This window comes from Phaenicophaeus curvirostris, chromosome 7 (assembly GCF_032191515.1).
Source record: "Phaenicophaeus curvirostris isolate KB17595 chromosome 7, BPBGC_Pcur_1.0, whole genome shotgun sequence".
Classification (NCBI taxonomy): Eukaryota; Metazoa; Chordata; class Aves; order Cuculiformes; family Cuculidae; genus Phaenicophaeus; species Phaenicophaeus curvirostris.
In genome coordinates this window covers 37636214-37649185 of record NC_091398.1, presented here as the reverse complement: position 1 = coordinate 37649185, position 12972 = coordinate 37636214, and the positions used below count along the sequence as shown (strand labels likewise).

The following is a 12972-nucleotide window of genomic DNA, read 5'->3' as shown; positions in this document are numbered from 1 at the left end:
GCCACTTCAGATTTACACTTTAATTTTGAGAAAGATCTAATCTGGGAACACTGAGTTTTCACTTTGTCATTTGCTGATAAAAAATGGAAAGCTCAAAGTTGAAGTAGCCAACTACTGAAAAGAGTTGGCACCTGGCACTTTAATTTTTAAACACTGGGGGGGTTGCACAATGAGGTTATAAAGTAAGAATCTGACTTCAGGACCACAATGAAGAAGAATGAGCTCTTAAGTACGACAGAACTGCTGATGTGAAGCTCAGTTGGTCCAAACCCCAGGTTTGGTCCAAATAAACACACAAAAGTTTGGATGCTCATCTGGGTTTTCTACCTGCCTTGGGGCTACAGATGTCATGAGAACAGATTCGCTCATCACAGCTGCAGTACTTCCAGTTCTGGCCATGGATGAAATATCCAGGAAAGCAATCCTTCTTGCAGAGCTCTGGGAGGTGGGGGAAAGTAGAGGAAAATGGGACAGGGTATTACACCATCTTTCAAATCTGATTCCAAAACTGAGGGGAGATTCAGAGATTAGAAAGGACAGAAATTTTTTTGCTTTATGTAGGTTTTGGCAGTTCTCTTGAATGCAACATTTTACTGTAACTATCAGAATGTGTGGCAGCTCAGGTAGTCAATAATCATGAAAAGATATAACTATTTCTGAAGTTTAGGTGTTTTCACTACTGTCCTAAAGTAACAAAAATAAAATAGAAGTTTTCATCTCTAATATATATATATATAGCCTACAGGATATATACTGAAAAACAAAGCTCCTCCTTTTTCTCAAAGTGTAGAGTCTTGGACCCTTTGAAAGGGAAGGTTTGAATTCCAATCTTGCCATTGTTGTGAAATGTTTGCATACCCATAAACACAAAATCACAGATGACCAAGACCTATTTCCATTAAGGCTACAAACCACATCAAGGAAGAAGTGAAAGAGAAAATAAATTTTTACCATATTAACATGACTGGATCAGATCCTGCACTTATTACTACTACTTCTAAAAAAAAAAAAAAAAGCTGATTTCAAAGGGAATTTGATCTGATTTAGGGCAGGAGAATGCTGCTGTCAACTATTTGTCTAAGAATAGGCATGTTGCCTAACAAGGACACTCTACTGTCTGTTTTAAAACCTCTTCTCAGAGCATTAAACAACATTTTAGTAAGCATGCCCCTACATTGTGCAATAGCATGTGTATTTAGGGCATGCACAAAATAATTTGATCCCTGTTTCATTGCATCGGTAGTGTAATTATTTCACTGCAGTACTAAAACAAACAAAAAAACCCCTGCTTCTTTACCTCTCCTGTCATGTTACATTGGGTCACTTTGTGTCACATGATGTGATATAATATAACTCAATGCAAGGAGACATATGTCCCTTCTCATTGGAAATTTAAAGAAATGGAGCTTACTTTTCCCCTGTGGGAAACTATGCAGGTCAGGTGCCCAAGACTAGCTATGGGAAGTCTGATATCATCTCAGTTTCAGTACCTACATATTTCACATCTTATGGCAGTTTGAAAGGAAACGTGTTAGATGCCACAATTTAGCCGTAATACAGTACTTAATAAAGATCACGTAAGAGGAATACAATTCCACAGCTTATGTTCCTTGTCACGGTGTGCACTGACACATATTGCCAAAGAGATTCTTTTAAACAATACTTACAAGCACACTTTTTGAAATATACACTATAAAACACAAAAGCCCTCAGAGAAACCTAATGTTGTTAAAAAGCTCATAGATATAGAATAAAGGGAACAGAACTGATTAACGATGAATCCAAAACAAGACTTATGTGATGAAAAATAGTGAAACAGTTAAACACAGAGATTATAGATAAGTGTATCGGACCTGGCTCCAAGTTCTCTCAGTTACGCTAACATAATTGTTGATTAATTCTATTTCATTTAATAGAGTTAATGTGGTGACAATAGAATCATCTACGTAATGAGCATGATGGAAGTATAACAGTCAACCTAGCTCTGAGGCAGATCTTGTAATGTGTGCAAAGGAGATACGCGTCCTCCTTAGTCCCGTTTTGCAGTTGGAGAAACAGAAGAAAGGACTGAAAATCTCTTGGCAGGCCAATGCCTAATCCGGGACCAAGGGAAACATGGCAAATTCCAGTCCAGCTCCTTCTGCACTTGGTTGCAATAAATAAATACATCAGAAGGCTATCAGGGAAGCCAAGTGAAATATTATGGATTTGAAATAATATCTCTATGACATCATGGCATGTTGCTGTCTCACTCCTGAAGCAGATGTCTAGCTTTATAGTTTGCTGGGACATTTAGCATCAGGGTAGTAACTTCAGAGTTATTAATGTGTCTATATATTTGAATGTAACCGTTTACAGGATAAAATAGCAGAAAAATTAGAAGCTTGAGAAGCACATTCAGGAGAGACGTGGGAAAGAAGTTTTTCCTACTAGCAAAATCCACAAAGATGTGTGGAATAGACTATGAAATAATGAAGATGATGCAAAAAGACTGGGGTAATTTAGATTTTAATTAGATGTTAAATTACAGAAAAAAATACTACTCAGGGTGTTCTGTTTACTTAAAACCTTGTGCCTAGGTTTTATTTGTTGGCTCACTTTCCTTACCAGGACAGCTCAAAGACTTCAATTTGCAGAGTATTGGAACATACAAAAATTCTGAGCTATAGGAGCTTGATCCAACCTCATGATTGTCCTTTGGCTTTGAACAAGCTAAGAGAAAGTAGATAAACACTTGGAGTTCTTACAGTCCATATAATTTACATCAATTTAATCTTTTTGTTTTTTTTTTTACATTTTAGATAGAAAGAATGAAGGGAGGGGTGTCTTCTTTTCCTATCTCCTTCTAAACTCTTGTTGGTTACACATCTCCTGTCACCAGTTACCACTGAGAAACAGAAACCTCTGTCTGCACCTGTCCCCTGCTATTAAATAAGACATCACATCCCATATAATGAGGCAAAATAACTGGTGTTGCCATAAATTTCCATTGGCATTTCACAGATTACAGTAAAATACATAATTTCAAATGAAGAAACACATTTACGCCCTTGCATTTCCCTGTGTTTTCTAATGAATTACCCTAGAAGATATTTTCTGTTTCTTTCTCTGCTTTTCTATCAGTTTGGAAAACCATGGTTTTCTTTCCTAAGCATCTTGGAAAAAAAAAAAAAAGAGATTAATTGGTGGAAAAAACCCAAGCAGTGATATTTTCCTTCTCCAAAGTCTTTCAGAACAGTAAGTGAACAGTAGGTAGCATCAAACTGAAGGGAAGAGCGTTCAAGCCACCCTGCAACACAACATCTGATATTTCCTCAAGGGCTAAGATCACATTTTAAGGAAACCACCAGCTGATTAGGCAGAAGAGCAAGACTTGGACTGGACTGCCTGTCATCGCCTTTCCAGCAGGTACAGATGCATTGGTGCCACCAAATGAAGGTGGGAACTCTGGCCAGACGTCACAGAGGGTGAGGATGCAGTCCCTGGTCCTGCCCCAAGTTCTCACACCTGTAGTGATGCTCCAAAGCACCAGAGCAGATCCCTGAGAAGGGCCAGCGCTGGCATGTCAGGCCTCCTCTGTTAAGAGGCAAGCACAGATTAAAAGAAAATATGAAACAAAAGAAGTGGAACATGTTTTTTAGATGGCAAAATAAACAATACGCGAGGCAGGTTGCCCAAAGAAGTGGATGCCCCATCCCTGGAGGTGGTCAAGGCCAGGCTGGACTAGGCTTTGAGCAATCTGATTGAGTGGGAGTCGTCCTTGCCTGTGGCAGGGGGGTTGGAACTGGAGGGGTTTAAAGTCCCTTCCCACCCAAAACACTCTCTGGTTATACCATTAATGAAGTTTACATTTTTTCTCCTCAAATATACACCACAACAGACAGAAAAGCTACATCTAAAGAAAAAAAAGAAAACAAAACCATAACTCTTTAATTTTTTGGTCCTTTTTCAGTTTGTCCTATGAACTTAAAAGTGTTTTTTAGACACTTGCACCATGCTTTCAATGAAACACAAAGGGATTTTCAGCCTTTGAGGAATGCATCAATCTGCTCAAACAAGTCCTAGATTGCAGACGACTTTATTAATGACAATACAATTTTTTTCATTCTTTCACTAGATGCTAGGGAAACAGTGGTGAGATGTTCACTGAAGGGATGCAAAACTTCAGTTTGGAAAGTTCTCACACTAGGAAGCTTCACTTCAAATAATCATATTTTCAAGCAATGAATGGTGGGAAAGTCAACATTATGGAGCCAGCAGCTCTTCTAGATACCATCTCCCCGGTTTTTACAGGGGAAAAAAGAAGGGAAAATGAAAAAAAAAAAAAAGAAAAGAAAAAAAGCCAACCCGTTTGGCATGGGCTGTGCTGCTGTAGCATCAGCTGCTTCACCTGTAATCTCTAGTGTTGCTCTGCCCCCTTGTGCTGCTGCAACTGCAGAGCAGCGCCCGCTCCTTTGTGCGGGGACCGAGCGCTGAAAATCCCCCCCTGTCACTTCTCACTTTTCTGGCAAGTTCAAGGTCAGTGCCTAGCTATTTTCAGCTCATCTCTTCTTGATCCATGCAGAGAGATGACAAGGTAACGTGATTTGGGGTCAGCTGTATTACAGGAACCGTTACATAAACGGAGAAAGTGGAAATCAATCCCAGCTGACAGTGTCTTCAGGATAATCAGCGCTCACTCCATGCCGCTGTCAGCTCTCCTGCATCAAACACCATGTTACTTCTGTCAGATCTCTTTAACGAAACAGTATTCTCACTTTTGGCAAAGTAAATAACTATTTCACTCGGGCTTGCATTTAATTCATTGTTTAGAGAACTTTAACACTTTGGACTTGCAAAGAGTCCCCGTTTATATAGGCAAAGACGTCTTAGCCTGTCATGTCCATTACTGCCTGCAAAGGGCGTTGGCAAAGATACAGTCGGGTCTTATGAAATACGCCGTTCTTCATATTTTGTGCTCGATTTCTTCATGCAGAAGATTGCCCTCCAATTCTCCGTTATCAAGCAGACCTCGGCTTCCCAAAGTGCTTCCCAAACCCACGATCATCCTCACCCCAGCCGTATCAGGGCTTTTTCCTCTAACGTTTTAGGACATCTCCCTCAATTTGTTTGATTATTATTACTTTATCTGAACCATTTCCTCCCCTAACTAGACATCTTCCCTAACGCAGAATTATGAACATATCATTTCACAAGATGTGCCGCGTTAGCCGCGTCTTGATGACAGCACATGGTATGTCAGTTTAGGGAAAGAATAGCGCTTCTATCCCACCCACCTTGTGCTCCCATGGAACTGCCAAGCCCATAGTACTCCGCTGAAGAACAATTTACCATAATATTAGTTGTCAGTAAATTCAAAGACGGAACTCCTAAAGCTATAAAATGGATTAGAAGCAATTTAAAAAAGAATTAACAAACTAGAGTAAGAGTATACTGTCAACAAACAAATGCTTCATCATAGCACTGTAATTTGGAATTTTAATTACCCCTCTGCTTCTGTAACAAAACAATGTCTGAACTGGCAGCCATTTGAATCTCTCACAGGTCATTGAGCATTCTAGTTAATTACTCTATGAATAGCCTGTTTTTCTCCCCTCTGGAAACACGTTTCTAATGGCAGTCAAGGTCTGACAAATGTGTCATCTACATAATTAGCTAGGAAGCAACACAAAACATTAAACATGCTTTGTGCCGACAACTATCAAAACATTTCATTTGTTGTCAATTATTCATTACTTTGTAGGTTCTGAAGGGGTTGTTATTATGGAAATAAGTCCAGATGCTAACAAGGTTAGAGTTTTTTATTCAAATTAGTAATCGGAGGGCTAACTTTAAAAAATGTATCCCGTGTACATTTATGGCAGCATTCAATCAGTACTAAATTATAAACGAATTTAGTTAAGTTCAAGTTAAAATAGCCATGGCAGAGCACATACACTAATTTGTAGAGTTGCATCTCTCTTTGAAGTTTTAGGATCTAAGCTGAAGTAGCAAACTTTCAGAACCTTTGGCAAGACTAATTTGTGCTTGGTAAATAGAGTAAAGATTTTCACAGCATGAGATAATGTAAGATTGCAAAAAAAACCTGGAGGTTTTTGAACCTTTTTTCTACCCTTCTGTCACACTGAGTAAAAGTCAAAATCAGCAATTCCGACTCATATAATATCTCGTCTGAACTTCAGTTTGGTTTAACAAGGAAGCCAAACCAGTTACATTCACCACTCCCTTAATAGAGCTGAAATGAATTTATCTTCGCTTTTAAGAAGAAATAGGTGCTGGTTATTTCTTTTTTCTATGATCTCATTATGATGCTGCCTATCAAGCTACGCAGCTGAAACGGTACAGTGAAAATGTTTGGAGGAGAAATAAATGAGGAGTTTAACAATAAAATTAACTTCTTGCTTTTTAGCCGAGATTGTTTCAGTTGAAGTGCTATAATACAAATACACAATAAAGAAAACCTTCTCACAGGGCATAGAGAAGAACTAAAAAAGGGGAAAAAAATCATAAAAATGAAAGGCTCATTCTAAGCCTAAAAAAACCCTGCATACTAAAGGCTCGTCCTAAAAAAGGTTGGGAGGCTACTTGCATTGCTCTACTGAGGAAAAATGCTTATTGAAGGTAAATTGAACCCTAAAATATTCTAACACATTAGTATCTTACTTTCAACCTCTACATCAAAAGAGTTCGTGGTATGTAGGACATACATGAGCATCTAGGAGCATATTGGGGCATGGTGCCCAGTGCAGACTGAGGACCTCTGCCTCGGAGCCAGAGCAGCTCCTCAGGTGGGCAGTGAGGGATGCACGTATGAAATGGATAAAAACTGAATCAAGGGCCGAACGAGGCAGTGTGCAAGCATGACACACACCAGAAGGCAGATCTCGGATCTGAAAACACAAAACAGGTTTGAATAGAGTAAGGGGACATACGACACCCTTCATTTCTCATTTTCCTATGCTAGGAAGGAGAATGATTAATATTACTCAACAGACATATCCCCCCCTCCCCGCTTTCTAATTTTCAAGGGGTTTTTTTTGGACAATTTTCACATTCAAGTAAAGCTGAACCTCTGTTATTGACTCACTGCTTTTTCTCAAATATATTTTGTTCATGCCTACCCTGAAATATTTAGGATGAGCAAAGCATAAGCTTGCATTTAGTAACAATTACCACACTTGTCATGGGAAGCTTATATTTTTTTTCTACATCCAGCCCCATGTTATTATACAATTTATGTAACACCATGAAAGGAATACACATAGTCCCTTACACTGATAAAAGTAGACTCATCTGCAATGGACTAGTGTACGACAGTAAAATTTGCAGAGAATAAAGCCTGGGCAGTCACTATTAGAAGATACTAAAGAAAATATTTTTACCCTTCCACCTCAAATGTACAAAACTACGTGAGAAGGTTTCTTGCCTTTAGAAATATTTTGTCGAGATTTGTTTTCTCCCCTCAAAGTAAACTGAGAAAAAAAAAAACAAAACAAAACAGGAATCTTCAAAAAGTTTATTTAAATAAACTATACTATGAAAGAAGCTCTGATGATCTTTCAGACATTGAAATAATCCGGTTTTAGCTCAAACTACCCATAGCAGTGCCACTGAAAATACTCTGAAAGAGGGCTGGAGCCTGTCTTGTAATTAACATTAAACAGATAACATATTTATGTGGAAGTCAAAATATTTTGGAAGCCGATAATCCTGTAAGCCTTAACATGGTATAAAAACAACAAATAAATGCAAAGTGTTACTGTTACACATGCCTGCCTGATCAATGGTTTTCACATATTGATCTATAAATGGAGTTGACAGTCTGTGTTGGCTGCACATTTTCCAAGCAGCTCTATTTTTGTACAAAACCAATACGGGCAATTACCTTTGTTTGAGATGCCAAGTCTTATCAATTCAATGTGATTTAGTGTCATTTTAATTAAATATCAGGATCTACTTCAGGACAATCTATACAAACAAAGCCTCAAACTTGACTATAAGCTTGATTTCAAGTAAACACGTACAAGCCCTGCAATTTCAAAATATGGCTCAAAAACTCTGCTAAACAGACGGCTTATATTTTTAGCAATTTTATTTCTGTCTTTTCAGCTAGCCATTACTTTGGCAAGTGTTCCATGATTACAGGAGTAAGAAACAAAAGAAGATTGCTTCCAGTTTCCCCAAGAATGTATTAGAGAGATAAATAAACCTACCAGTTTGTTTAACCTAAGCAGAAAAATCTCTAATGCATTAACATTTTGGAATGTGTAAATAGGTTCTAATTCTTAATATAGACACCAATAAAAAAAGATGTTTCATTGTTCGAAGTTGTTCTGAATGAAGTAAAATGCACTTCCTTGGGTTTTAACAGATGAAAATAGCGAATATTCATTTATATCACTAGTTCCAACACTAACATTAAGCACAGAAAGAGCCCTTGCTTACTGCAGTCCGTGTCCAGCTTCGTGATTTGTGCTCTTTAAACTCTACATTAATATCAATTTCAACCTTTGCACAAAGCTCAAGCATTTCCATTGCAAATAAATGACATAAACCCCCAAGAATCTACATTTAGCTTTTTCATCAGTTAGCTTATGCATTCCACATTTGCATCTTCACTACTATAAGCATATGGCCCTCCTGATGTATGATGCATATCCTTCTTTGCCACACTATAGAAAAATAATCTGCCCACCTTCAAAAGTATAGCCCTAGGTGTGCTCACAAGCATCACAGCAAATGCTTGAGAATACAACAATCCTTTAAGAAAACTCTGTATTTTCTTCTCTATAAATCACCAGTCAGCTTTCTAGTTTTGTGCCTGGTTTTTGCCCTTTATTGTCAGGAACGTTCTTTTTTTTCCACATATGTTGTAGAAATATATATTTTCTCTTTATTTTTTAAAAAGTGCCAAAAGCTAATTGCCTTAATCCACCGAAGTCAGTGGGTTTTGCATAAGTTGAGTAAAAAGGATTTGACCCATTTATTAATAGAACATGGAGTTGTGTGCACATGATGAATTTGAGTGCTGAAAAAGTAACATGGTGTCCCTTATTTCCAGTTTTAAAGAGAAAAAATCTCTGACAATACAACAAAAGTATTGCCAATGTATAATTGAAAACAATCAGTGGATTCCTTATAGATTATATCTATCACCTAAGCAGAGGCAGACTGTTAAAACCAGAGAATCTCCAAATGAAAAAATCAGGATAAAAGCTTTTGTTTTCTAGCACAAAATAATTAGCTTTGCTTAACATACTGGTAATATGTATCTTTTAGCAGGGATCCATATGCCTCTAAATGCAAAAGCGAAGACTGTGTGTAGAAGTGCACTGGAAAAGTATGTCCCGAAATTCAAAAGAAGGTTACTAAATACACATATATTTATATGTACATACATGTATTTATGGACACCAATAAAAAAAGAATTTTCATTGTTCAAGCTTGTTCCAAATGAAGTAAAATGCACTTTCCTGGGGTTTAACAGATGAAAATAGCAAATATTTATTTACATCACTAGTTCAGACATTAACATTAAGCCCAGAACATATATATATATATGTGTGTGTGCGCGTGTGTACATCAGTTGGACCCTACTTCTTCTGGACACTTGCCCAGACGGAGCCTACTCTCCATCACTTCCCCCAGAATCCTTCACAGGTCACATGCAGATATGACTGTCACAAATCAGATATGTCAGCATGCAATTGATACATGCAATTGATATTTCACTGCTCTTTTAAATTCAGTCTTACTGCATTTCAAGCATGTATTTGAAAATGTTTGGATCCTTAGGAATCTTGCTTTTAGTTTGAGCGTTAGCAAACAACTTTAAGAGGCTTATTTAAGTAAATACGCCAAAACACTTTCAGTCTGTTAATATCTAGTCAGAAAATTCTGCATGGCAAAAAGAGATGAAAAGAATTGAAATAGAAAGGAAATTAGTAGCATGGCAAGCTTTCAGTCTATTATGTCGGAGCCAAGTTTGCTTGGTAAAATGACATATACCCAGTAACATTCCGCTTTTATATAATTAGTTACCAAACAAATGTAACACAAAGCAACTTTTCAGCTCTCAGCCAATGAACATATATTGTACCTGCTATGGTTATTGGAATACAGCAGTGAATATTGATGTCTAATTTAACTTTTTAGAACCCTTGCTCTCTAACAGTCCAGCATACTATCCCCAAAACTAAAGTTATGTAACAAGGTAATATCAACAATGAGAAACTGCATGATAAAATCCTGCCCAAAAGTGAAAAATGCTAATTTTGTCTCATTTAGCAGCTGGATACAGAAATGCTCATTAGTTTTAAGAGGGTTAATCCTTTTAACTTTTGCATATTGATATGCCAATTATGCCTAATTGTACAAGAGGCATCAGTCAAGGTAATAGTGCATAAACACATGAAAGTTATTAAGTACATCCCAACATGTAATAAAGTAGGTGTTAATTGGTAGCTGAGTTCTGCAGGCTATTGAGGTGGATAATTCATTGAGAGATGGATCACTTGTAATTTCTCTACATAATTCCTTTTGCAGTCTCATGCTGTGATGTTTTCATGCTTGTCAAAAACAACTGCAGCCTAGTGCCTTTTGTTAAACACAGCCAATAAAATATGTTAGGCATCATTAAATATACTTAACTTTTAAACTTTTTCAAAGGTACAGTTCTCCCTGATAATACATTATAGTATTCCCAGTAAATTACTATAAGCATCATTTCAGGTTTGTAATGGAGGAGCATTTCATGTCAGATAAAAAAGAAGAAACACATACAGTGTGTCTGAGGCAAACAAAACCATTCAAATGGAAGGTAAATGAGTATCTTATCAGCTGCTGAGATCAAGACAGATTTTTTTTTTCCCCAGAAATATAAGGTGAAATGAGCTAAGCTACACCAGAGAAATTAGTGATTAAAATAATGTATTTCTAAATAAGTCTGAATTTTGAGTTTGAACATTGAGTAAAAAGGAAGACAATACAGCTGTTATGGTAGGCTTCCTCCATTTAATAACTTTGTTAGAAAGCTGAATATTTCATAGGAATCCATTACACCAACAAACCAAAAAAATTAATGGTTGGCATGGTTGTGAGAAGTGACTGAGACCTGGGACTCTGTCCCTTGCTAACAGAGTTTTTTTTCCCCTCATTTGCATTCTCTGAGAACAAAACAGATCTAGAGTCCAAAAAGTGGCTAACATTGCATAAATAATTTTGTAACATCATATGGCCTCAGCTGCAAGTTGCCACCATTATGGAAGAAAATTAACCAGGGGAGACTCATACCAATCAGTTTGTTTAGTAGCTCAGAAGGAGTATAGGGGCAGGGATGAAACTGGCAATAGAGTTCATCACTAACTATTTGATTTCAAAAAAAAAAATGAGGATGGATAAAAATCACTGAACTCGTTCAACTATTGCAATAACAGGATAACTTCAGCCTCTGATTTTTGCAATTCATTCATTCTTACAGCAAACCTTATTTTTTTTGTCACTACAAAGTTGTACTTGCAGACTTGTAATTTCAGTTTCTTTTCTTTTGTTTAGTTTCAGCATTTTCCTTTTAAGAAATTGTGGCCTATATCTGTTACTGTAAGTACTACTTTTTTACAGCAGCCATGCTTAAGTACTGTAACACTTGGTAGCTGAAATGTTGAGTAGATGCTGCGTTCCCACCCATCAGAGCCAAATTCTGTTTTTCGTTGAAGGAAAATTGTTATTCCAATGCCTAGACATACTCCTGAAATCATCTATAGTGCAATTAAATCTCTCCCTGCAAGAGATGACCATGAAATGAGTATCTTAACCACACTTAAGAAGATAATTCTGTAATTTTTAAAAGCTGAAAGACTCAGAAAATACGAGGTGTATTTTACTTACAGGCTCAGTGACTTTCACGTTCTCGGACAGAATCATAGATTTGCTTTGGCTCAGTCTGTCGTGGTGACTGTTGGCATTTTTGATCCTCATTTGAACAGCTCCTGTACTGTGGTGGGAAGGATTAGGCTTTTCAGAGGCTGTATCTGAAGTTGTAGACCTTTCCATGGTTACTGGATTAACCTGAAGAACATAGAATAAGAGTATTAATCTAGGGAGCCTTCATACAAAAACACGGTGATGCCAGTTATGTTACTATAGTCAGGAGAAGAAGCTGAGTTATCTTGCTGGCAAGATCTTGATCATCTTTGAACACCAGGATAACTATCAGCTGTGTCAGCCTGTAGTTTCATTATTGTCCTTATCACTCACCCATCCAAACTGCCTTGGAAGAGTTAGTTTATGTAAAAGATTATCCTTATCTCAAAAGCCATTCTCCTCTATGGTGTAATCTCCCTGCAAGCCTCTGCCACGTCCAGCTGGCAGCCACTACACTTTGTCTTTGGCCCTGCTCACACTACACATTTTAAATCTTGCAAAGAAAACGACATGCTGTGAAGCCAATTAACATATCCTACCTCCACAGTTTGATGCATACATGTTACAAGCGTGTTGTAGGGCCACGCTGCAGCCCTGCTAGAGTCCTAGATTCAAACTCAGACCTAATGAATTTCCTTTAATTTTTACAATTCGACTGACAGTGTGGATGGGATTTTTGTTTCTATGTTCATTTTTTAAAATTTTGAAATGAGGAAATGGCTGAGTAAATCAGATTTCATGCCCTCAGAGGAACCAGAGGAATGTAAACAGAATGATCACCTTCTCTAGCAGTGCTGCTGTTCAGCCTCCTGTCTCAGCGTTAGTACAGTCATAGAATCATAAAATCATTGAATTGTACAGCTTAACAAACTCCTTTCAAGCTATTCAAAAACATTGTCCAACAGCAAGAGTTGTTTTATATTTCCCATATAAAACATCAGGATAGTGATGTACAAAACATCAGGACAGAGTCCAAGACTTGTTCTATTTTCCTTCCCCTGGCACTACTATACATAAATTGTGGGTGAAGTAATATGGTAAGAGTCACAA

The 12972-nt window shown here is 37.4% G+C and overlaps 1 protein-coding gene across 1 annotated transcript in view; it reads right to left on the bottom strand.

The window, feature by feature from the left end:
• ARHGAP15 (Rho GTPase activating protein 15) overlaps window positions 1–12972 on the bottom strand; it is a 325214-nt gene that overhangs the window by 296967 nt on the left and 15275 nt on the right. Inside the window, exon 3 of the mRNA XM_069861592.1 lies at window positions 11887–12066. Coding sequence (XP_069717693.1) covers window positions 11887–12051 — 165 coding nt within the window. The 5' untranslated portion in view covers window positions 12052–12066. The remainder of the gene's footprint in view (window positions 1–11886; window positions 12067–12972) is intronic.